This window comes from Bos indicus, chromosome 9, assembly GCF_029378745.1.
Source record: "Bos indicus isolate NIAB-ARS_2022 breed Sahiwal x Tharparkar chromosome 9, NIAB-ARS_B.indTharparkar_mat_pri_1.0, whole genome shotgun sequence".
Taxonomy (NCBI): Eukaryota; Metazoa; Chordata; class Mammalia; order Artiodactyla; family Bovidae; genus Bos; species Bos indicus.
Genome location: NC_091768.1, coordinates 101,827,624 through 101,853,409, shown reverse-complemented (window position 1 = coordinate 101,853,409; position 25,786 = coordinate 101,827,624). Strand labels below are relative to the sequence as shown.

General features: G+C 47.7%; 1 protein-coding gene across 2 annotated transcripts; it reads left to right on the top strand.

The window, feature by feature from the left end:
* The first annotated feature begins 7,552 nt into the window (after nucleotides 1–7,552).
* On the top strand, nucleotides 7,553–20,065 carry MPC1 (mitochondrial pyruvate carrier 1). Of its 2 annotated transcripts, XM_070796503.1 has the most exons (5): nucleotides 7,553–7,735; nucleotides 9,257–9,260; nucleotides 18,086–18,182; nucleotides 19,054–19,186; nucleotides 19,538–20,065. In XM_070796503.1, exons 1-5 carry the CDS (start codon nucleotides 7,665–7,667, stop codon nucleotides 19,560–19,562), a joined length of 330 nt encoding a protein of 109 aa, XP_070652604.1. In that variant the 5' UTR covers nucleotides 7,553–7,664; the 3' UTR covers nucleotides 19,563–20,065. The 2 variants fall into 2 exon arrangements, with proteins under 2 accessions (XP_070652604.1, XP_019823233.2); XM_019967674.2 differs by lacking the exons at nucleotides 7,553–7,735; nucleotides 9,257–9,260 and adding an exon at nucleotides 14,760–15,630.
* The last annotated feature ends 5,721 nt before the right edge of the window (nucleotides 20,066–25,786 follow it).

The window sequence follows — 25,786 nt, the reverse complement described above, 5'->3', positions numbered from 1 at the left end:
TGCACGAGGGTTCCTATTTCTCTGTGTCCTCACCAACACCTGCTGTTTTCCATTCGCTTTGATTGTAGCTATTTTGGAGAGTGTGAAGAGGTATCTAATTACGAATTTGATTACCATTTCCCTGATAGCTAATGCTGCTGAGCATTTTTCATACGTTTATTGGCCATTTGTACCTCTTCTTTGGAAAAACGTCTATTCGATCTTTGTTTTTTTGGCCATACAGCATGGCGTGCAGGATCTTAGATCTCCAACTAGGAATTGAACCCAACCCCCCTGCACAGAGTCCTAACCACTGGACCACCAGGGAAGTCCTTCTTTGCTCATTATTTAACAGGGTTATTTGGGGTTTTTTGTCTTTGTGTTATTGAGTTGTAGAAGTTCTTTAAGTATTTTAGATACAAGTCCCTTATGGATATTTGATTTCTAAAAATACCCTGTTCTGTGGACCGTCTACCTTTTTGTTTTCCCTGGAGGATCATGAATTCACAGAATTGCTCCCACATTTCAACTGTCTAGAGTCAGTACTTTGGATACTCAGACCATCCTGTGTTTAGCCAAGGGGAGCCCCTCCAAGCATGGCTTCCTATTCCATCAGCATCCTCACAAAGGCAGAATTTCAGGTCAGCATCAGCAGAAAATGAGAGGACTTTCCAGGCTCCAGACGACCCCCAAGCCCACCTCCACGGCTGGGACCGCTCTGCCTGCAGCACGCAGGGGTCTGAGCAGGTGGGCGGCTCCCACTGCCTGCTATGTCTGTGTGGGAGGAGGGAGCCACCGTTTCTGCAGGCCTGGTTTTCCCCCAGCCTGGTTTTCAGCGCACACAGAGCCCAATGACTGTGCAGGAGAGGCGGAGATGAGGACCCAGCCAGCTCCAACACCTCCGACCTCCCTTTGAGGACACAGATGCACACAGACACCCTCTCTCCCTGGCGGGCTGCAGTCTGTGGGGTCGCAAAGAGTCGGACATGACTGAGCGACTGAACAACAACCTCTCTCCATCGTTGTCCTTCTGGAGCGAAGATAAAACTCAGAGGATTAAAGGGTGGTGCAAGGTACAGCCTCTCCTGAAAAAGAAAAATCAAACAAGCAACCCAGTAGCAAAAGACAGGTGGGTGGGCAGGATCCCAGACCCAAGCTGTCCGAAGGGGGACACAAGAAAGAAGTGGACCTTGACGTCCTGAGGGGACGCGGGGAAGCCGAATCGGCTGTTGGCAGTGTGTCCTCCCACAGACATCCCTGCTTTTTGTTCTCACAAAAGCTCAGCAACATGTATGATGTGATGTTTGTTTCTACTTTATAGGTTAAAAAATTGAGGCCTGAGGGGTTCGAGGAACTTGTCCCATGTAGGCAGCTAAAGAGCAAGTGGGGTGTCGGCCTGAATGGAAGGTCTGAGCTCCTCCCGCACCCTGGCTCGGAGGGTTGGAGGCAGGAACCCGGGCCTTGGACCCCCGAGAGGGACAATCTGTAAGATGCTCCTTCCCAAAGGGCTCTGTGGGGAAGGAATTTGGGGAATGCTATGCGTGTTTTTATGATCCCGTCATTCCCAGGACCTTAGTAAAGATTCAGAAGAGCTACAGAAGAAACTAACCTTGTCTGAATCAAGTAAGTTTTTGGATACATTTGACCGAGAAAACTGGCCTCACCATTTTCCCCCCTGAAACTCTGGAAGACACGGGGCGGGGAGGCTGCCTGTGTTCAGGTTGTGCGACGCCTGTGTCTCCCGTGACCAGCAGCAGCCACTCTGGGTGATGCCAGGCACCCCGGGGGGACTCAGCCCCTCTCACCTTTCAGGGGCCGGGCTACACCCCTTGATGCTGGAGCCTGAAATGTCACACACTTCAGCCGGAAAGGCCAGAGAGTGACGGTTCTATTTTCTTTATTCCTTTGCCATTGATTCACTAGCAAATTACTGAACCACTAGGCGGAGTGAAGACTCCCTGCTGTGAAAGACTCTTTGGGATTTCTCTGTGCTGAGTAGTACCGAGTAACTGAGGAAGAACAGCCGGAACCGGGAAGAATCTGAAAGGATTCCCCAAGCCCTGGGGGCAGTGCAGCGGATTCATTACAGGTGGGAGGGCAGGGGCCGGCTCTGCCTTCGGATGTGAAACCCGTACTTTGGCTTTTGAATTTAAGTGTCAAGGCCCTCTCTCAACTCCAGGATTCTTTGGTTTACTCATTTACCACGTTCTTTAAATTATTATACTAAGCTAACCAAACTGACCTGTGCCTGCCTGACCGGAACCAAAGAAAGGCATATTTTATTTGGCCAAAATGAAAAATGGGCAACAGGACAAAAACACTTACAAATTTATTTTACTGAAGTACAGTTGATTTACAATGTCAATTTCCGCCGTACAGCAAAATGACTCAGTTATACGTATACACAAATGCTTTTTTCATATTCTTTTCCATTATGGTTTATCACAGAATATTGAAGAGCTGCTCCCTGTGCTATACGATGGGACTCTGTTGTTTATTATTTAGAACACTTTTATCATCTGCTAAGTACTTCTTCAGAAGTTGCCTCTTTCATCATAACAACCGAAGAAGAGATGCTATGATTAGTAACCTGTGGAATTCAGTGCTGCTGCTGCTGCTGCTAAGTCGCTTCAGTTGTGTCCGACTCTGTGCGACCCCATAGACGGCAGCCACCAGGCTCCCCCGTCCCTGGGATTCTCCAGGCAAGAACACTGGAGTGGGTTGCCATTTCCTTCTCCAATGCATGAAAGTGAGAAGTGAAAGTGAAGTCGCTCAGTCGTGTCTGACTCTTCGGGACCCCATGGACTGCAGCCCACCAGGCTCCTCCATCCATGGGATTTTCCAGGCAAGAGTCCTGGAGTGGGGTGCCATCACCTTCTCTGGGAATTCAGTGTGTTAGCTTGTAATTAGATCTGTTTGCTTTTTTTTTTGCTATTTTGATAGTTAGGTAAGAAACTGCAGCTTGTTTATTCCACATGGAAGCTCTTTTACCGTACAAAGCACCGCAGAGCCACATGCCTTGAAAACCTCCAGTGGGACACGCAGACGGGGGACCCCCCACCCCTCTACCTGACAAGCACTGACAATGTACACACTGCATGTAAACAAGCCAGCACGGCGCTGGGCACGCATGTGCTCGGCACGGAGGTCAGCCTCCCCGCAACCTCGGGCTTCAGCACTCGGTCGGAGCTCGGCGGTGACTGCCTGTCCTGAACCTGGGTGGGCGTGCGAGATTCCCACAAGCTGAGAGGGCTTTGCAGTTGCTTCTGCAAACCTGAGCTCCAACGTAGCCAGTGACATCAGCATCTTCGCTTCATACCCGCTTTCCATGCAGGGAGCTGGAGTGGGGTGGGGCCAGCCTTTCTGAAGCTTCAGGAAATAGCGTAGCTGGGGTTCTTATCTACTGCTAGGATCTCTTATACATCAGACCATAGTGCCAGCTCCATATTTAAAGTAGCAAAGATACTCTTAACATGAAAGAAGTCTTTCTCTTTGTCCCAACATTTGAAATAGTGGACAAGGTATGATGCTCAGAATAAAAGAACTGGGTTCAGATCGCAGGTGAGCTACTTACCAGGATACTTATATATTCCTTTATCCAGCATAGTTTTTCCAGTGGTCATGTATGGATGTGAGACTTGCACTATAAAGAAGGCTGAGTGCCCAAGAATTGATGCTGTTGAACTGTGGTGTTGGAGAAGACTCTCGAGAGTCCCCTGGACAGCAAGGAGGTCCAACCAGTCCATCCTAAAGGAAATTAGTCCTGAATATTCACTGGAAGGACTGATGCTAAAGCTGAAACTCCAATACTTTGGCCACCTGATGCGAAGAACTGACTCATTTGAAAAGACCCTGATGCTGGGAAAGATTGAAGGCAGGAGAAGGGGATGACAGGATGAGATGGTTGGATGGCATCACCGACTCAATGGACATGAGTTTGAGTAAACTCCAGGAGTTGGTGATGGACAGGGAGGCCTGGTATGCTGCAGTCCCCAGGGTCGCAGAGTCGGACACGACTGAGCCACTGAACTGAACTTACCCAGCATTTTCCTTTACTTGAATACCCCAGCTCACCCTCCTCCACACAATGGGAAGCCAACGGAAGCTCAGAGGCCCACCTGAGGCCCTAATGGGAAGGCGAGTCTTTTGAGGCAGGCTGAGGGGACAGCGGTGACTGGGCAGGTGCCCTCGCCAGCGTCTCTGCATTCTCACTGACCCACAAAGCTCTCAGGGCCGCTCTCTGGACCTCCTGAGGCTTTGAGGCTGCGGCTCCAGGTTCCTCTAACAGCTCCTTTCAGAACCACTGCTCAGGAGGGAAAGAAAAACCTTAGGGAATAAGACTGGACCACAGAGTTCAGGGAACCCAGATGCAGTTTGATTTTGTTTAGAAAGGGCTTCCCAGGTGGCATTGGTGGTAAGGGACCCCCCGGCCAACGGAGGAGTTACAGAAGACCCAGCTTTGATCCCTGGGTCAGGAAGATCCCCTGGAGGAGGAAATGGCAACCCCCTGCAGTATTCTTGCCTTGGAAATCCCACAGCCAGAGGAGCCTGGTGGGGCTGCAGGGGGGTGCAAAAGAGTTGGACATGACCGAAGTGCCACAGCAGCAGCAGCTGAGAGCCATGCCCATTCCTTACACTCACCTTCTGAGTTGATGAGAGGAGGAGGAGGAAGTTGTTTGAAAAGTGCTTCCTGGTCAACAAATGGTTGCTCTTATTAATGACACTATGAACAATCAAGACCCCTTTGCTTCTTTTAGGTCATAGTTCCTACTACTACCATGAAGCACCAGTGGAATCTAACAATCTTCTTGGTGTGATTATGCGACTGTGATATTGTGTAATAAGGTATACTTTCACAGAAGATCAAGGTTAGTGTAACCTGTAGACACCCTCAGCTCAGTCGCTCAATTGTGTCTGACTCTTTGCGACCGCATGGACCTCGGCTTCCCTGTCCATCACCAACTCCAGGAGCTGACTCAAACTCATGTCCATTGAGTCGGTGATGCCATCCAACAATCTCATCCTCTGTCGTTCCCTTCTCCTCCTGCCTTCAATCTTTCCCAACATCAGGATCTTTTCCAGTGAGTCAGTTCTTTGCATCAGGTGGCCAAAGTATTGATGTTTCAGCTTGAGCATCAGTCCTTCCAATGAATATTCAGGACTGATCTCCTTTAGGACAGACTGGTTGGATCTCCTTGCAGTCCACGGGATTCTCGAGAGTCTTCTCCAACACCATAGTTCAAAAGCATCAATTCTTCGGCGCTCAGCCTTCTTTATAGTGCAACTCTCACATCCATACATGACTACTGGAAAAATCACAGCCTTGACTAGATGGACCTTTGTGGACAAACTAATGTCTCTGCTTTTTAATATGCTGTCTAGGTTGGTCATAACTTTTCTTCCAAGGAGCAAGTGCCTTTTAATTTCATGGCTGCAATCATCATCTGCAGTGATTTTGGTGCCAAAAAATAAAGTCTGTCACTGTTTCCATTGTTTCCCAGTGTATTTGCCATGAAGTGATGCCATGATCTTAGTTTTCTGAATGTTGAGTTTTAAGACAACTTTTTCACTCTCCTCTTTCACTTTCATCAAGAGGCTCTTTAGTTCTTCACTCTCTGCCATAAGAGTGGTGTCATCTGCATATCTGAGGTTATTGATATTTCTCCTGGCAATCTTGATTCCAGCTTGTGCTTCATCCAGTCCAGCATTTCTCATGATGTACTTTGCATATAAGTTAAATAAGCAAGGTGACAATATACAGTTTTGACATACTCCTTTTCCAATTTGGAACCAGTCTATTGTTCCAAGTCCAGTTCTAACTGTTGTTTCTTGACCTGCATACAGATTTCTCAGGAGGCAGGTCAGGTGGTCTGATATTCCCATCTCTTGAAGAATTTTCCACAGTTTGTTGTGATTCACACAGTCAAAGGTTTTAGCATAGTCAATAAAGCAGAAGTAGGTGTTTTCCTGGAACTCTCATGCTTTTTTGATGATCCAATGGATGTTGGCGATTTGATCTCTGGTTCCTCTGCCTTTTCTACTCACCCTAACAGAAAATACATCTGATTCAATGAAATGATTGCTATTTCAATTCTCAAGGGCATTTCTTTTCTTCTTTAATATTTATTTTGAATAGATAGCATATGTTCGTTGTACAAGTTTCAAAAGGAACAAAGGGTACTCAGAGGATAGTTACCTCCGATCTTTACCCCCTAACACCCTTAGAGGCAGCCATTGCCAACGTTTCTCTTGATCTTTGGAAACACAAATTTATACACTTTGTCTCTATGCACAAATGAGTAGCATACTACACACGGGATTCTGCACCTTAATTTTTTCCTATATATCTTAAATATCTTTCTGTTAGCACAAGTTCCTGTGTCCCACACTGAGGCCAAACAAACAGAAGCATTGGCATTTGGAGGAGAGAAAGGTTTTCTGCAGGGCTAGGCAAGGAATTAGGTGGCTAAAGCCTTAAAAAAATTAAAAACCCCAAACTTCCTGAAAGGTTTTGGCAAAGCACTCTGAATAGCAAGGTATAGTGACCACCTGGTGCACAAGCCTCTGACTGGCTGATGGTGAGGGAACAGGGTGGTGTCACAGGGGTTACCTTTATCAGTCTTTGGCTCCATGCAGCCTGGGACTATATGCTCACGGTAGTTAAATCTTCCTTATGGTGGGGTGTTTTCATATCTATAAAGCAACTCCGGAAATGTGCATCAGATACTACTATCTGGTAAAGCAGAGAACGGGGGAGGCGGGGAGGAAGGCCGCTCCCCAGGAGGCCCCACAGGGTCCTGCGGGCTGTATTTTCATATCAGAAGGCACAGCCCCCTTACCTTTTAGGCATTCCGCGGAAAGGACGCAGGCCTATTTCTTTGACTCTGTCCCTTTGGTGGCTATGGAAATCGTTTCCCATCCTCCTATATTAAAAATAAATAAATAATAATGGTGTTTACATTCCAGTTGAAGTCTTTGCCAGAGATGCCCCAGGGCCTCTTGCCCGCCGCCCCTCCCTGCTTTCTCCCCACCAAAGGCCTTTAAATTGACTCATTCCTCCACCGTTTGGGCCAGTGTAAAACATTCACAATAAATACAAACCAAAACTCAGAACAGCCGGGCGCTCCCACGTCTACCTCTCCCCGCGGCTCGCCCCGCACATGGCTCTGCAGCTCCGGCGTCGGTCCTGAGCTTGTGACCGACTCCCCTGCCGGTACAGAGGGCGGCTTCTGGGCATGCCGCCTTTCCGGGGCCTGCGGCCGCTGCAAAAGCCCACGAGAGGCGGGTAGCGAGCCCCTGTGGGCGGCGAGAACAGACCCGCGAGCCGCGAAGCTGTCACTTGCCGCCCGGCGCGCGCCCGCTCGGCTGCCTAGCAACCGCTAGCCAATCGCCGCCGGGCCCCAGCCGTTTTACGGCAGCGGCCCTCCCCCTCCCCCCCGCGCGCACCGCCTCTGAGGGGCGGGGCGGAGGTGTGCGGCGAGCGCCAGCCAATCGGCGCCGCCGTCTCGCGCTCAGAGCCCTCCAGTAGGCCGAGAGCCGGGCGGCGGCCGTAAGGCGGGGCCGAGCTGTCGTGACGCGCGCGGGCGGTAGGGTGCGGTGTCCGCGCTGTCCGCTTCGCCGGGTGTCATTGGGATCCGAGGAGCTGCGGCGAGGGCACCGCGGGCAGCTAGGTGTCCGGCACGGCCATGGCAGGAGCCCTGGTGCGGAAGGCGGCGGACTATGTCCGGAGCAAGGACTTCCGGGACTACCTCATGAGGTGACGAGTCCCCCCGGGGCCGGACCCTGGACGCGCAGAGGACTCCGGGCTCCGGAGCGGATGGCGCGCGTGACGAGGGGCGCCGCGGGCAGCGGGGCGGGCGGGAGTCCGGTCACTCCTGAGGTGACGAGTCCTCCGGGACCGGACCCTGGACGAGTCCCCCGGGGCCAAAACCTGGACGAGTCCCCCGGCCGGACCCTGAACCCTCAGAGGGCTCCGGGCTCCGGAGCCGATGGCGTGCGTGACGAGGGGCGCGGGGCGGGCGGGAGTGCAGTCAGCCGAACAGGGTCCCGGGGTAGCGGGCCGGCGGCTGAGGGGCCGCGGCGCAGGGGCCTCCGGACAGTGGGGCGCAGGTGGAGCCCCGGCGCGGGCGAGCGCGGAGAGCCGGCCGGGTCCGGCGAGGGGGGCCGGGGCTCCGCCTCCCGGCACCTGCCCGGCAGGTGTGCGGCGGGCGGGCGCGGGGAGGGCGCGCCCTGGAGTCGCGCGGGGCAAGCGGAGCGGCGGGGGCCAGGGCTCCTTCTCCGCCACAAGGGCACCGAGCCCGCCGGGTCGACTCGTCCTTCGCGCTTCTCAGCCTCAGGAGGTCAGGCGTGGGTGGGAGGGAGTCATATCCAACACAGTTTTACAGACGAATATTCTGCCAACCAAGCGCACGCTTTTTTACATGGTGTTTTCCATTCCAGGTAGAAAGGGCTTTGGCGGGATGAAAGGCCTGAAGACACTTTCTGTATTTTAATTCTATCTCTAGCCTTGAGACGCCTGCTTTGTATTTCAAAATGTTTCATAAAACTTCAAAGCCGTTTTATATAGTTTATTTGGGGGCTTCCCAGGTGGCGGTACTGGTGAAGAACCGGCTTGCCAGTGCAGGAGACTAAAGAGGTTCAGTCCCTGTGTGGGGAAGGTCCCTTGGAGGAGGGCATGGCAACCCACTCCAGTATTCTTCCCTGGAGAATAATTTTAAATTTTAGTTTTTATTTGTGTGATTTTCTTAAATCTAGGTAAATTGAGCGCTGCAGTGTTTTCCAACAGTTTAATATAGTAAAGAGGTAAAAGACTTCCCTGGTGGCTCAGACGGTAAAGCGTTTGTCTACAATGCGGGAGACCCGGCTTCAATCCCTGGGTCGGGAAGATCCCCTGGAGAAGGAAATGGCAATCCACTCCAGTACTCTTGCCTGGAAAATCCCGTGGACAGAGGAGCCTGGTAGGCTACAGCCCAGGGGGTCACAGAGTTGGACACGACTGCGCGACGTCACTCACTCACTCAATGACAGCTAAAAAGTGTGACCATCCATAGGGTACGGTATGAAGGCAGCTTCATTTACCAGTAGAAATATATATATAATTTTTAAAAATTCTGAATCTTATTGCAAATACTGTTTACTTCTAATTTTAAAGATCAGTAGGGTAAGAAAAATAATTTTCTGCCGTAAATTTGGGATCAAGAACTTCACTCTTGTGTTTTCTAAAAAAAAAACTTTCTGTACTTGTATAGGACTGTGGTTAATTAAGATAGATGTTTAGTACTGTGGAGTACAGTATTTATCAGGTTAATATCCTGGAAAGTCTGAGCAAAGTTGTCATGTGAGGCTGTGTGCTTAGTCCCTGCAGTTAAGTTTCCCTATGGCTTCAGATACTACCTTAGGTTTTACTGATGTTTTCTCCTGTGGATGAGCCTTCCTAATAGTTAAGGACAACTAAAGATAAAGCTGTGTGGTGTAATTAAGAACGAAATCTTATCCACATTAGAAATATGCTGGGGATCACCTAGGAAGAGTTTGTAGAATATATGTATTTTCAAGCAAGAGAGTTAGCCCCACTTTTCTAAATTTATATTTTTTCTACTAGATAGGTGTCTGAGAGCCAAGCATTTCAGTTGAATGCTTTGATGTGTGTGACCTTTTTTCAGAGGTTAACTTCATGTACCTTTAATGTTTGTATAACTTCTCTAGCATTGCTTTCATTGTATTAAGCTCCGACTAAATGAGGAAGAGAATCGCAGCGTCCAGGAAAGTGCTTCCGAAGAATGACTTCAGGCCAAGGTATCCCCAGCAGTCAATCCCAGTGGACTTTATTTACCCCATCTATGAAATGGGCTTAATCACAATGTCCTGTCTCACTGGGTTGTTGAGAACATTAAACCAGATGAGGGGTGTGAAAATAGTTGGAAACCCCAAATCACTGTGTATTTCTATTATATCTTGCTGTCTTTGTAGCAGAAACATTTTTAAAAGTTTCCTGTTAGGGGAAAAGTTAAAATCATAAATGTGGATTTTACTGAACAGAGCTTGAGTCTATGCACCCTATACACAACAAAGCCAATCTCCTGACCCGGCATGGTGGGGAAGGAAAGTGCCGTGTTTATTGCAGGGTCCCTGCAAACCACGAAGGGGCAGCTCATGTTCAAAAGACCCAGACTCCCAGATGACTCTCAAGAAAGGGTTCTTAAAGACACGGAACAGAAGAGCGAGGGCTGCAGGGTGTGTGACCAGCTTGTGGACTTCCGACTGGCGGGTGGTGACGTAACCAGGTGATTTGGGGAATCTTAATGACAACCTTCCAGTTCCAACTTCTCATGGTGGGAATGTAGTCACCACCCCCACCATGGGTGGGGTCTTTGTTCCTGCAGAACAGCTCAAAGGTCTGTTAGACTGTTGTGTGTATCCCTTTAGGAGGAGCTAGGACTTGGTTTGTCACTGAAATATTGTTTACTCTTTCCGTACTTTTCTTGCTGCCATTTCCTTCTTGCTGTGTTTCCTCACTTTCCCCATTAGTAACTGCCTGAATCTGCCCTTGGGAACTTCAGGAAGGCCTTGGAGACTAAAGCCCTTTTCTGTAACAAGAAGTGGGGGCATGGAGGGGCTTTTGTACCCAGAAAGCCCTTACAGGGTCCCCCTCATTTTCACGAGGTGTGAAGCTGTGTATTTTTACCTGGAAATACTTTTGTGGACTGAGCGGAGGAAGCGAGTGTCCTACTGGGTTTGTTTGCTCTGCTGTTCTTGGCAGCAGTGGGATCTCATGCCAGCCTGCCAAGTGGTGATTGAGGACAGGTTTGAGGACTGGTATCAAAAGTTTCATCAGAATCTCTTGTATTAGCTTTTTTCCCTAGAAAGACAGACTTCTCTCTCCAGAACTTATTAGAGGGGTGTTTCCCCTGTTTGTTCTTCCAGTCTTCCTTACAGCCCCTGCTTTGCTTCTGGAAAAGCAAATGAAGCAATAAGAAGACAATTTCATATTCTCCTCCAATCAGAAATGGGGTTCTGGGCCTGCTCATCTCATCAGTTCTACATTCTTTGCAATCCTGGACGACTCAAGAGCTCCAGCCTTCTTACAGCCTGCCAAAGGGGTATAGAGGTTTTCCAAAGTAAAGCTGTTGTAGAGTTTTAAAGTCATCTTACTAACGACAGAGTTGACATATGCAGCAAAAATTCAAAATCATGTTTCACATAGATTATAAACTCCTGTCAGTTACATTTTCTGAATAAGATTGAAATGCCTCTCTTGAAGTGAATTTTCAAGTGTATTTTAAAATGTTGATTTTTTTTTTTTTTTGGTCAAGAAACCTGAGTTGAAAGAGCAGGCTCTAACCAAAGGCAGTGTGTGGATTTTGTTTGGATCTGGTATGGATGAAAACAGCTCTAAAAGGCATTACTCGGACAACTGGGACATCAAAATAGGGTCTCAGTGTTAAAACCTTAAGGAATTGCAATAGTCTTGCTATGTGCGCTGGTAGCGTTACTGCGCCTAGTGCTGAATTTGATGACGGGTTTGAATCCGAGCCCCGTTGCTTCCAGCTGTGTCGTCTTGGACAAATTTCTTGGTTTTTGTGCTTCGGTAACTGTTTGATGACACAGCATAGTGCTGTGTATACTTACCGAAGGAAATGTTCTATTAACATATTTTTATGAATATTCCATGCTTAGTCCCTGGGTTCCTGGTACTCTCCTTTTGGTGCCTTTCAGCTTTCCTTTCCCTGATTTCTTCTTCTTACCTTAATGAAAATGTTGAATCAAGAACTTTCTGGATCTCTATTCTGTTATCTTTTTAAAGAAGAATAAACTATTTCCTCACATACCTTCTCAGTGGAAAGCAAAAGAAGATAGCTTTTTGAGGGGGGCAGGGGGGTCGTCTTCTCTCATTCTCCCTCCTGAATTAAGAAAACTAAATTTGAAGGAGCAGCTAAGCTTGGAGATAGGATGTGTGTTTTGTGGTGTGTCAGTCTGTGCATGTTTATACCAGAGATTTATCCCCTTCCTGGAGGAGTGAATGGATGTGTATGTGACATACGTGCAAAGGAGGTCTTCTTAAGTAAGCCTAGATCATGAGTGTTAGAAAATCAGTATATCAGTCAGCATGCTCTTATAAACCCCAGGTAAGTTGGGTGTTTGCAGTGAGTATTCTCCAGTTAATAAGGTTTTCTATTCTGTTAATTTTAACTTCTAAGCTTCCAGGAGAGCTTTAAGAATTTATACTTAATACCCAAGGGAGAAGTTGCAGGGGAAAACAGAAATCTTTCCAAATAGAATAGAATGTTACAGCTGAATGGTCCTCAGACATCAGATGGTCCAGCGCTTCGCTGGCCTTACGGGAAAACTAAGATCCAAACCACGCAGAGAAGTTGAGACGTCGAGAGCCTCTGGACGCCCAAGTTGTGAAGCCAAGACAGGAATGTCTGTTTAAGATTTGGAGGGAAGCACTTACGCACAAGACTGGTTTTGAAAAGAAGGTGTTGTTGCTGTGTCTGCACTTCCTCTCCTGTGTGTGTCTCCCTTCTCTGCCGCGAGCTTCCACGCCCTGCCCTTGGCTTTGCTTCCCGTCACATAAATGACCTGCAAACAGTTTCTGAGGCTGAGTGTTGAAGCAGAACTGGCCACAAGAGTCTCTTTTCTCCCTTCCAGTTTAGTTTTGACCAATTGAATATCACACATTATGATTTGTGAAAACTCCCTGATTTTAACTTGAAGTAGAAAATCAGGTAAAAGTTGGTGAGAATAAATGAAATGGTGATCACCGTTTTCAGCCTCTAAGAGAGTTGCGGTCTAGAATATCTCAGAATCTTACTTTTCTCTCAGGAGCGATACAGACAGACTATGCTAGGATCCTTTTAGTACTGCATAAGCGAGTTATAAATTACCTAAATTACCCAGAGTACTTGCAGAGAAAGCTAACAATTACTGTCAGTAATTTTAGGAAAAGGAAGCAAATTGGCAGCACCCAGGAGACTTGTTGAAAATAAAAATGGGTGTGGGACGGACCTGGGACCAGATGAGCAGCATTCAGATAAAGGAGGGACAGAAGGCAACGTTTATTTAGGGTGGTCCTGGTCCTCCTCCTCTGTCACCTCCATTATCATTCGGCTTTTTTAAAAAAGTATTTATTTATTTGGCTGTGCAAGATCTTTAGTTGGGTCAGGTAGGGTCTTTAGTTGGGGCAGGTGGGATCTTAGCTGGGGCAGATGGGGTTTTGTTCCCTGACCAGGGATCAACCCTGGGGCTCCCTGCATTGGGAGTGCAGAGTCTTAGCCACTGGACCACCACGGAAGTCCCTCCATCAACATTCTTACCTGGTTTCTCCTTCACGAAAATGCAAGGTCAGGTGAACTGGGAGAACCTGTGTCTGTTTTGAGGGTGTTTTGTTCTGTTCTGAAGTGTAGGCGCGTCCCGAGTGGAGAGAGAGGGTGCTCTCCAGTGTATGTCCCTGTCCCCAGGTGCAGTCTGTATGCTTTTAGGTGTATCTTTCTTTAGAACAGATATTCACACATACTGGGAAACTTTTCTTTTCTAGTTTGGCCCTGCACCAATGTCCTTTTAGATTTTTTGGCTGATAGTTGATTCACGTTTTGGACAACTCTGACGCAGAATTAAGAGACGTTGAGTTATGGATTTTTGTATTTCCCAAAGATGTTTAGAACAGTTTTATTCTCAAGGTCGTTTTATAATCATTAAACCACTATTAAAGTGATGTGATCAACATTATTTTTGTGATCAGCTTCACATAGGACTTTCATACGGAGCAGGAAATGGTGGCAGAAAGTAATTCCTCCTTCACATTCCTCTATGATCTGCCCTAAGGTCGCCTGTTGTAAAATAGGGTAGAGTTTGAACTATTGTACAATCCAAGGAGACAGTTCTGAATTGAAAACTAAATTATCAAGTTGACATTTTGGATTTTAAGAACTACATCTTGGAATATTTTTGAAATAATTTGTAGGGAAAAAAACCAAACAGCCATTGGTCATTGATCGATGAATAAAAGGCCTGTGTTCAGACCCTGAACAGACGAGAGCAACCCCAGAGGTGACTGCAGCCTGTAAACGGCCAGACCCTGCCCTGACCGGCTTAGGACATTGCTCCCCAGTAAAGCCCTGTGCTCAGATGGGACCTGCTTGTTCCCCAGTGGAAATGGCGTCTGTGAAAACAGCTCACTTAGCTGTGAAAGACGGGCTCTTTCTAGGCTGGTCGTACTTCATACTGGAAGCTGCTTGCAGTGTATTGTCAGCACCTTTGGCAAGTACTTTCACGCTGAAAATTAGAACTTCCTTGAGCCCTAACTCGAAACAACTAGAGGAGGGACCTCCCTGGTGGTTCAGGGGTTGAGACTCCGCTTCCAGTGCAGGGCGCGGGTTTCATTCCTGGCTGGGGGAATCATGCGACATGCCCAAGAACAAAAGGACAAGATGAGTTCTTCGGATGTGACTGTGTGTATAAAGATGTTTATCGTTTTATTCCAGTGATTCTTTCAGTGAAAGTGAAGTCGCTCAGTTGTGTCTGACTCTTTGCGACCCCATGGACTGTAGCCTACCAGGCTCCCCTGTCCATGGGATTTTCCAGGCAAGAAAATGGAAAATCTGGAGTGGATTGCCACTTCCTCCTCCAGGGGATCTTCCTGACCCAGGGATCGAACCCGGGTCTCCCGCATTGTAGACAGACACTTTACCGTCTGAGCCACCAGGGAAGTAAGCTGCACTTTAATAAAAGTTGGCCTTAACAGAACTATTCAGCTATGTCCTGGAAAGAAGAACTACCCTTTCAGCAATAAAAGTAACTTGACATATTTCTGAATGGCATTAGTTTTAACATTCAGGAAAACAATTCACTTAACATTGAAAGATTTTTCTCTTCATTCAGCAAACATTGTCTGAATGCCTTGTGAATGCTGGCTGTCACTTGGACCAGAGTTTCAGTCTGAACAGATATAGAATTACACGCCTATTTTTAGGGGCTTATGTTCTGGCGATAGCCTGTTAGTCAGTGAGAGTGGAAAGTTCGTTGTGGATAGAATTCTGCAGCACTGTGCTTCTGTCCAACTAGTTGTTCTCAAATGTTCCCTTGAAGCCGCGCTGTCCAGTCTGAGAGCCCGCAGCCCCGAGTGGCCGTGGAGCTTGGGGGGGTGGCCAGTCCAGGCTGAGGTGTCCCGGGAGTGTTGGCACCCGCTGGATCTCAGAGACTTAGAGTCAAAAAAGAATGTAAAATGCCTCATCGTGAGGTTGTTCTTGATTACATGTCCAAATTAAAATATTTTGAAACATTGGAATAAATAAGGTTAACCCCTGTTTTTCATTTTTGTGAACATAGCTTCTAGAAATCTTTAACTTCCTTATGTGGCTCCTGTGTGTGACTTGCATTGTATTCCTATTGGATAGCCTGGCTTTAAGGATTAAGTTTATTTTTGATAAAATTAAGGTTTACTTTCGTTAGGTCAAGGTTATTGTTAGAAATATCACTAAATCATCTTTTTTGAAAATGTGCTGCTTGTGTTGTTGTTCTGTTACTGAGACGTGGACACGTGTGCCGTTAAAGAAACTGAAATGTGTCAAAGCATCTGATCTTTTTTTTTTTTTTTTTTCTTCCCTATGTCTTTCCTGTCCGAACCTCGGCGGCTCCTCACGAAATAGTACGGTAAGAGCCTCTCTCTCCTTCGCTCAAGGCTTCTGCAGACTTTGTGCCGTAGCAGAGTTATGGACAGGAAATAGCACATCCTGCCTCCATCCTGCAGGCCTCAGGCCGGGGGCGCCTCCAGTGCCCCCTGGGTCCTTGGGGTCTCCTCTGGACGCTGACTTCCCTAGAGGATCAGCACTGACCTACAGCCATCTGCAGCACAGGCCAGATGTTACTCCAGTGGACAACTGGAGTGACAACTGGAGCCTCGTACTAGATAGAAAAGATGGATTCTGCAGTTAGATAATTTCGTAACTAGTGTTGAAATTATATTTACCCTTTATGTTCTTTTTAAGAAATGTATCTTAACATTTCTTAAAGTGACAACTGGAACCTCGTACTAGATAGAAAAGATGGATTCTGCAGTTAGATAATTTCGTAACTAGTGTTGAAATTATATTTACCCTTTATGTTCTTTTTAAGAAATGTATCTTAACATTTCTTAAAGTGACAACTGGAACCTCGTACTAGATAGAAAAGATGGATTCTGCAGTTAGATAATTTCGTAACTAGTGTTGAAATTACATTTACCGTTTATGTTCCTTTTAAGAAATGTATCTTAGGTATAGCTCAGTGCTTATAACCACAAGTGTATATATAGCCCTTGACTTGCAGAACCCTGTGTCACATGACCCTACACTCAGGCCAGTGAAACTGTGAGCACTGCCGTGTGACAGGAAGTCCCCGGCCTGCCTCAGGTTTCAGATTCACGCCAAAGCCTCCACTGTCTGGCCACAGCGGTGATGCAGACGCCTGGCATGGCCGAGCCCCGCAGGGAGCCGTGTGCGTGATGTGTAGCTCAGAGGTCGCTGAGCAGAGCAGAGTGATGGGAAACAGTTAAACAGCAAGTGATGGCAATAGACTGACATGGTAAAAAAAAGTGGAGAAGAAGATGATGTGGAATAAAGTGAGGGGCCACAAGGGAAGGACAGGCCCCGCCCTGAAGTAGGCAGGTGAGGAGGGGGAGACATTGTGTCACCAGAGGTCTGGAGGGTGAGGAAGAAGGGACACGGCCAGCCCCCATCTAGACACCGGAACTAGGAAAGCTTCAGCCGTGCGTATCTAACAGAATCCAGTCTGAAAGCAGGACTAATTAGCCACCCCAGCACCCCAGAGGTTCTGTGCAGCAGCCGTGCCTAAGTCACGGGGTCCGTAACTCAGACGTGGACGCCACAGTTCCCAGCATGATGGCACAGGACAGCTCTGACGCTGGATAGCTTCTCAAGGCATGGCCTCGTGCTTGCGTCAAGCATATCGTGCAAACATTTCAAAGTATTAGATCATGACAAACGTAATTCTCATTTATTTTTTTTTGCATTTCCCTTTCTCATTCTTAGGAGGTTTTGAATTTTAATGAATCTTGGTCAGTATTAAAAAATGCAGATCTAGAAATGTATTCTGCAGTCTAAATTTATCTTAAATGCTGGGATAGGCAGAAATAAAGCACTGCTTAATGTTCTGATAACCCAAAAGGGTCTTTAGCCAATGACGTGTGGTTTCCTTCACATTTTACTTTTATTTTTTCGGCTGTGCCACGTAGCTTGTGGGAATCTTAGTTCCCCAGCCAGGGATCAGACCTGGGCCTCCCAAGTGAGAGACTTAGGCCTAACCACTGGCGCCAGGGATTCCCTCCTTCATACTTTCAAGTGTTATTTGCAAATTGTGCATAAATAAGACAAGTTTTAGTTTAATAGGGAAAGCCCCTGGGCTTATTTCAGCCTCAGAAACTAAATTAAATTGGCTGTCACTGCTGTTCAGCACGGACAACTAAGTCTTGGTGCCCTGTGATGGCTGTGGTTGCAGGTAAGAAACGGTTGGTCCATTTTCTAAGTATAGGTTGCTACTATTATTTTAAAAGTATTTTTCAATCTTTATTTCATACTATCTGAGGTTCCAAGTATAAATTTTTTGGTTCTCTGATCTGAATATGATCATATGAACTGAAAGCAGTTTCTTCCCTTTCTAAGTTATTTTCTTCAGAAAAAGTATGCAACTTAGGGTCTGTATTTTAAGAGATACTGACACATATCTTAATGAAAACTTGAAAAAAGAAGTTCTGATAGATTTAAACATTGCAGAGAATAGTTCTAACAAGGTCTAAGTTCAGTTGTGGCAAGACTGAATTATGCAAGAAGTTGATCTCATTTGAAAATTCTCTAAATGAGATCATCAGAGATTACTTAACTGTCACCTGGAAGTTAGCAGGGACCTTGGTAAAGTGCTTGCTCCTTTCGGTTTGGGGTCTCACCTGTGAGAACTGCTGGTTCATAGGCCAGTACTTCCACAGCCCAGCGCCTGCCTGCCTGGTAACCCAGGGGTTAACTGCACAGTTCGCGTTACCATCTAAGGTAGAAGTTGCAGCTGTTCATGGCTCCATCTTCACTTTTCCTCTTCTTTCTCTCCTCATTTTTTATAGCACTTTTGGGGCCCAGTAGCCAACTGGGGTCTTCCCATTGCCGCCATCAATGACATGAAGAAGTCCCCAGAGATTATCAGTGGGCGGATGACATTTGGTAAGGACGCAGATGTGAATAACTGGGAGGATTTTTATGTATAATTATAGCATGATACAGCTCCTGCGTACGTTTCAAGTTTGTTGCCCCAGATACTGCAGTCACGTTAGAAAGTACCACAGAGCCTGCTGGCTTCGAGAGACCTTACGTCACACAGAAGGGAGAAACTGGGCTCCTGTGTTTAGAAGAATTTGTTAGGGTCCTGTCTGCCTTTCAGATTTAGTACCCCAGTTAAAGAGTGTGTCCCTCTTGAGCTTTATTCAGAAAAAGTATCTTTAAGTTTACTTGAAACTCTTAATATTTGACTGTAAAACATATTGAGGGGATTAAATGGCAGGTCTTTCAGATAACAGACTATAAACAATTCTGCTGCTGCTGCTAAGTCGCTTCAGTCGTGTCCGATTCTGTGTGACCCCATAGACAGCAGCCCACCAGGCTCCCCCGTCCCTGGGATTCTCCAGGCAAGAACACTGGAGTGGGTTGCCATTTCCTTCTCCAGTGCATGAAAGTGAGAAGAGTGAGTGAAAGTGAAGTTGCTCAGTCCTGTCCAACTCTTTGCGACCCCATGGACTGCAGCCTACCAGGCTCCTCTGTCCATGGGATTTTCCAGGCAAGAGTACTGGAGTGGGGTGCCATTGCCTTCTCCGTAAACAACTCTAGGGGACAGAAAAGGAGCTCAGAACTGATGTCTGCGCGCTGACTTTAATAAACAGCAGCGTACCCAGCTTCGGGGCAAACCATCTCATGAGCTTCCCGTTTGCGGAAGCATGCAAAGGTTGTAGCAGAAGAGGCTCTTGTGTTGAGGCAGTCGGCCCAGCAGCCCTCGATCTTGGCGGCTGTCAGTCACACTCTGTCTTGCGTGTCCTGACAGCCCTCTGCTGTTACTCCCTCACGTTCATGAGATTCGCCTACAAGGTGCAGCCTCGGAACTGGCTCCTGTTCGCCTGCCACGCCACCAATGAAGTAGCACAGCTCATCCAGGGAGGACGGCTGATCCGGCACGAGTGAGCAGACCCCTCTCACCCTTTGTGCTTTGAGGAGCTGGGCGGAGTGGAGCAGAAACCTCTAGGGTGTGGGTGTGGACAGAAGTGCGTCCGCAGCTGGGGAGACTTGATTCAGAGCAAAACTATGCCAAGAATTTGAAACAGTGATTGGGCGGTTAATACAGCACAGTGAAAAGTCACTGATTAAAACAGGAACGTTGGCATGAAGTAGGAGATCACTGTTTCTGTAAAATCCTGACTTGAAACACGGGTACACCAAGCTCTCCATGCCCTTTCTTAAAGCCCTCCTGACCTTTGAGGCTGGTGGAGAAGTTGTTTCCTCACTGGATTTTGCCTTGTGCTTCTTCCCAGGATGTCTAAAAAGGCTTCAGCGTAACAACGGGAGATGAAGAACCGGCCTTTGAAGGGACTGCATCGCCAGCTGCTGTTGCCGAGTCACGGATTCCACCATCATGAATAGTCTTGCTGAGGAAAACACGCGGAATGCTATTTTTACTAACCGGACTATTTTTCTAGACATAGCAGAGTCCCTAAACCAGCTCTCTGCTGCCTTATGAGTACTGAATATTTTCTTCTCTTCAGAAAGAGTAGCACAAATATGCAATCAATTTAATAATTCTCAATGAAGGTTTTATCTGCAGTAATATGTGTATTATCTGTAAGAATATACTTAGTGAAAAACTGAAGAGAACAAAATTTGTAACCATTAGCATTTAAGTACTCAGAAGGCATATCCTTAATGACCATGACCCGGCTGACAGCTGGCCGCATACCGGAAAGCACATTGCCAGTGTTTGAAAAGCTATTTGTACTTCCGTGCAGTGTGTATATTGAAATGCTGTAAATTAATGACAATAAATGATTTAAATATTTGTGAAATGAGTATGATTAAATACTTTGCTGTGTTTGTTAAGAAACTGAAGAGCTGTTTCCCAGAAAGGACACTTACAGGTGAAAACTGGAGCTCCCTGAAAGTGGGTGAGCCGGCAGTGGGCAGTGACAGGCCGGGGCCTGCTTCCGGAGGGCACCCCCAGTCCCTGCTGCTCATAGTGCCCTCTGCCTTGTGGGCAGGCAATGGAAAGTGGGTGCCTCGGGCCTGCACCTGGACCCTGCCGAGGTGTCCTGGGCACACCCGTGCTGTTTCCGGGGAAGCTGTGGGGACTGCAGGCCCCCGGCACACGGCAACACCGCGTGGGCAGCACCGTGCGCGGTACTGGGAGGGGAGGCTGACCCCGGGCAGGGGCACGCTCGGAGGGCGGGGGTGGGGCGGCCCGAGGAGCCTGTCCTGACGCCTCGGGTCAGCACGCAGCACGGCTGGGGTTTCTAACGCTGCCCCGTAGACGGGAGCGGGTTTGCTGTGCTCTGGCGGTCATGGACGAGGGAGGCAGATGGACAGAGGAGTCCGCAGGCTCTGTGTCCCGTCTTCTCAGCCAGCCTGTCCCCGCTGAACCAGAGGCAAGGGGGCAGGGGGCCCGTGTGACTGGGCCTCCTGCCTCGAGGCTGCATCCACCACAGATGGGGGACCCGGGACAAGCCCTTCCCCCTAGGTCAGGTTCATGCCTCCGGGGCTGCCTGCAGGTGAGGGTGGTTGAAAGGAACTTTGGATCTGAGCCTGGATGGGCTTAATTAAACAGCGCCTTCTGCTGGACCGGTTGCACACGTAACAACTTGTAAGCAACGCACACCACCCAGGAGCATATAAAGCAGCCTCACGGCCTGTCCAGTCCGGAGCCACCACTGGTAGTCTGTGCTCTGGGATCCTCCCCTCCCCCTTGCACCTTGGAGAACCTGCCCTACCCGTCTCTAGTGCCATCAAGGAGCCCGCGTAGCTCAAGGTGACAGTTGGGAGACTGATACCATCTGCCAGCTCTCACACCTGGGGCACCTGCTGAGGAAACGAGGACGGGCCGGCAGGGCCACTTCTGCCCAGAGTGGACATGGACGACCAGGATGCGTGCTGGGCACGGGGCTCGGGGAAGGGGCCCATGGGCCCCGAGAGGTGCACGGCCCACATCAGAGCGGGCGCTGAGGGCCCTGGGGGCCAGCTTCCCGACGGGGTCTGCAGAGTCCCGGCGAGGACGCACGCCTGGACCCCAGAACGATGAGAAAAGGTTCGGGTGCAGCGTTGCTGGCTGGAATCCAGCTCCTAACACAGCATCAGCACCAACAGGACAGCTGTGACCCAGAACCAGACTTCCTCTCTTAAAGGTTCTTGGTTCCTTTAAAATGACCGGTGCATCATTAGCAGAAAGGACACTCAGAACAAGCGGGCATTCCGTTTGTGAGTGAAAAGCTCATCAGAGAGGCTGGTCAAAGGGTATGAAAACTTCGTTCTCCCAGCGGGCTGGGCGGAACCCTCCTGGGAGCGTGGACTCCGGGCCTTCCAGCTCTGTGCTCCTCCTGTGAACGTACCAGGCCTTGTCTTGGGGCGACATGAGAAGTGAGTTATCACAGAATGTGGTGGCTATTTGATCTGCCCTCCGGGTGCAGTGCCTGCTCCCTGCAGGGTGCCCGCAGGGCATCGCATCTGGGTACTGGGCGGAGTGTGAGTAGAGAACACCAAGCCAACATGAATATCTAAATATGTTAACCGTATATATGGTTACATGCAGAGTAATAACAACGGCAATAACTAAAACAGGAAAACACAGGGCTTGGTTTGGTGCAAATGTGATTACTCTAAAATCCCAATGGAGCAGGACCTGATGGGCCTTCCAGGGTGGACCCTCCCCCAGGTCCTTCGCTGAGCCCCCTCACAAGCCCCCAGATGACGTCTCTGGTGCTCATTCCTGAGCTGTCTCATGGATGCTAGTTCAGTTCAGTTCAGTCACTCAGTCATGTCCAACTCTTTGTGACTCCATGAACCGTAGCACACCAGGCCTCCCTGTCCATCACCAACTCCCGGAGTTCACTGAAACTCATGTCCATCGAGTCAGTGATGCCATCCAGCCATCTCATTCTCTGTCGTCCCCTTCTCCTCCTGCCCCCAATCCCTCCCAGCATCAGGGTCTTTTCCAATGCGTCAACTCTTCACATGAGGTGGCCAAAGTACTGGAGTTTCAGCTTCAGCATCAGTCCTTCCAATGTACACGCAGGACTGATCTCCTTTAGGATGGACTGGTTGGATCTCCTTGCAGTCCAAGGGACTCTCAAGAGTCTTCTCCAACACCACAGTTCAAAAGCATCAATTCTTCGGCGCTCAGCTTTCTTCACCGTCCAACTTTCACATCCATAAATGATCACTGGAAAAACCATAGCCTTGACTAGATGGACCTTTGTTGGCAAAGTAATGTCTCTTCTTTTCAATATGCTATCTAGGTTGGTCATAACTTTCCTTCCAAGGAGTAAGTGTCTTCTAATTTCATGGCTGCAATCACCATCTTCAGTAAAATAAAGTCTGACACTGTTTCTACTGTTTCCCCATCTATTTGGCATGAAGTGATGGGACTGGATGCCATGATCTTCGTTTTCTGAATGTTGAGCTTTAAGCCAACTTTTTCACTCTCCTCTTTCACTTTCAATCAACAGGCGTTTTAGTTCCTCTTCACTTTCTGCCATGAGGGTGGTGTCATCTGCATATCTGAGGTTATTGAGATTTCTCCCGGCAATCTTGATTCCAGCTTGTGTTTCTTCCAGTCCATCATTTCTCATGATGTACTCTGCATATAAGTTAAATAAGCAGGGTGACAATATACAGCCTTGACGTACTCCTTTCCCTATTGGAACCAGTCTGTTGTTCCATGTCCAGTTCTGTTGCTTCCTGACCTGCATACAGGTGTCTCAAGAGGCAGGTCAGGTGGTCTGGTATTCCCATCTCTTTCAGGATTTTCCACAGTTTATTGTGATCCACACAGTCAAAGGCTTTGGCATAGTCAATAAAGCAGAAATAGATGTTTTTCTGGAACTCTCTTGCTTTTTCGATGATCCAGCAGATGTTGGCAATTTGATGTCTGGTTCCTCTGCCTTTTCTAAATCCAGCTTGAACATCTGAAATTTCACGGTTCATGTACTACTGAAGCCTGGCTTGGAGAATTTTGAGCATTACTTTATTAGCATGTGAGATGAGTGCAATTGTGCAGTAGTTTGAGCATTCTTTGGCATTGTCTTTCTTTGGGATTGAAATGAAAACTGATTTTTCCAGTCCTGTGGCCACTGCTGAGTTTTCCAAATTTGCTGGCATATTGAGTGCAGCACTTTCACAGCATCCTCTTTCAGGATTTGAAATAGCTCAACTGGAATTCCATCACCTCCACTAGCTTTGTTTGTAGTGATGCTTTCTAAGGCCCACTTGACTTCACATTCCAGGATGTCTGGCTCTAGGTGACTGATCACACCATCGTGATTATCTGGGTCGTGAAGCTCTTTTTTGTACAGTTCTTCTGTGTATTCTTTTTTTTTTTTTTTTAAGTGATCAGAAAAAAAGCATTTATTCTACACTTATGATAAATAGATAAAGGGAAACCTTTTCTTTAGAGTAGTATGACAACTAATTAATATAGAAAGAATAATGCAGGTAGAAAAATCACAATTTGGTAAACATCGCAGTAAAAATTTATTCAGACAAAAATCATCAAAAGATGCTAAATCTAGGAGGGGAAGGTTTGACAAGGAATAGAACATCAATCAACCTGGTCTCAAAGTTTCTCCTCTCAAATTATCTACTAATTGCAAAAGTTAAAACAGGAACTTAACGATACAGTGGAGAAACTGGACAACATCTTACTCAAGTGATAAAATTAACATCACCAGTAAGAGGTGAGGGGACATTCTGAGAGCCTAGATATGACACTGAGAGGACACATCAGTCACAGGATTTCAGCCCATACTGCATAATCCAAATCTAACCATAAGGAAGAATCAGAAAAACCCAAACTGAAGGATAACCTATACTTTAACTGTCCTGTATTCTCCAAACAAATACTATAAAAGACAAAGAAAGGCTGAAGAACTGGTCCAGATTAGAGTCATGATAATCTAACATATGATCCTGGGTTAGATCCTGTAGCTGTAAAAAAATTTACCAATGGGACAACAAATGGAACTGGAACAAGGACTATAGATTAGATGAAAATATTAATGTTAAATTCCTGAATTTGATAACCATACTTTACATGCTTGTTCATATGAAGTACTGCTGCTACTAAGTCACTTCAGTCGTGTCCGACTCTGTGCGACCCCATAGACGGCAGCCCACCAGGCTCCCCCGTCCCTGGGATTCTCCAGCCAAGAACACTGGAGTGGGTTGCCATTTCCTTCTCCTCTTCTGTGTATTCTTGCCACCTTTTCTTAATATTTTCTGCTTCTGTTAGGTCCATACCATTTCTGTCCTTTATCGAGCCCATCTTTGCATGAAGTGTTCCCTTGGTATCTCTAATTTTCTTGAAGAGATCTCTAGTCTTTCCCATTCTGTTATTTTCCTCTATTTCTTTTAAACCCCCTCCAAAAGGAAGAAGTCAACTACTAGACCAAGAGCACATGGTCCCCAGACGTATCGGTGCCTGAGGGTTGATCATGTGAACACCTGACCCCTCCCTGTGACCTCACCATCAACCAATCAGAGAACTGATCACACTCCCTGGGACCCCCTCCCTCATCTGGCCTGTAAAGGCTTTGCTGAAACCCCCAGGAAGCTGGGCTGTATGGAGCGCCAGCTGTGCAGACTCCTTGCTCATCACCTGCAGTGAACACTGCCCGTTCCTCCCCACAGCCCAGGGTCAGTGTGTCGGCTTTACTGTGCGGGCGAGGAGACCCAAGTTCGGGTTGGTGGTGTCAACTACAAATTGGCACTTACCAAGAGCATTGCCAGTGCCAGAACAACACAGGCCTTTGCCATCTGCCTCCATGGAGATTGACCCCCGTGCTGCCATAGCTGTGGAGTTTCAACAGCCCCCGAGGGAGTTCAGGGTGGAGGGAGGCACTCTGTCCTCCAGGGAATCTGGTGGGATGGGTCTTTAGATAGTTGAATGTTTTTAGGAACAGATTTTATGATCTCAATCCTGGCATATCTAGAGAAACATTAAATCCCTTCATGGTGATGCCAGACCCTCATGACTAACAGAAACCTTTTGTAAAATGTTCACAGTAGTGAACTCCCCCTTCACCAAAACCTTCTATACTGACTTTCCCCACTGCCACTTTGGAGCAGACTCTCAGAGCTCTCTGAGATGCTGCCTCCTGGGCTGCAGGCCTCATTGTGCCCTAAATAAAACTTAACTCACAGCTCTCTAGTTGTACATCTTTTTTTAGTCAACAGTAGCAACACATTTTCAATTTTTTAAACTGCCACGTATAATGTTCTGTGTGAAAATAATACTCCAGGGCTCAAAGTGTTGTTCATTTCAAATAATAAAACGCGGGGTTCGAAGCCTGCACTGTGACACTTCCATGATGAGTGACGTCGACTGTCACGTGTCAAAGGGCCATGAGGGCTTCGTCCACAGGACACTTCCTTTCTCTGACGGGTCACAGGGCAGAGGTTGGGGCCGTGACGAGTGTCCTGCACTGTCCTGGGCTGGACCTGCACGTCCCAGGCACAGACGTGGCGGCCGGGAAATCCACAGGCCCCTTCGGTGACATTCCTCCCGCCTCGCTGGCCGTGCC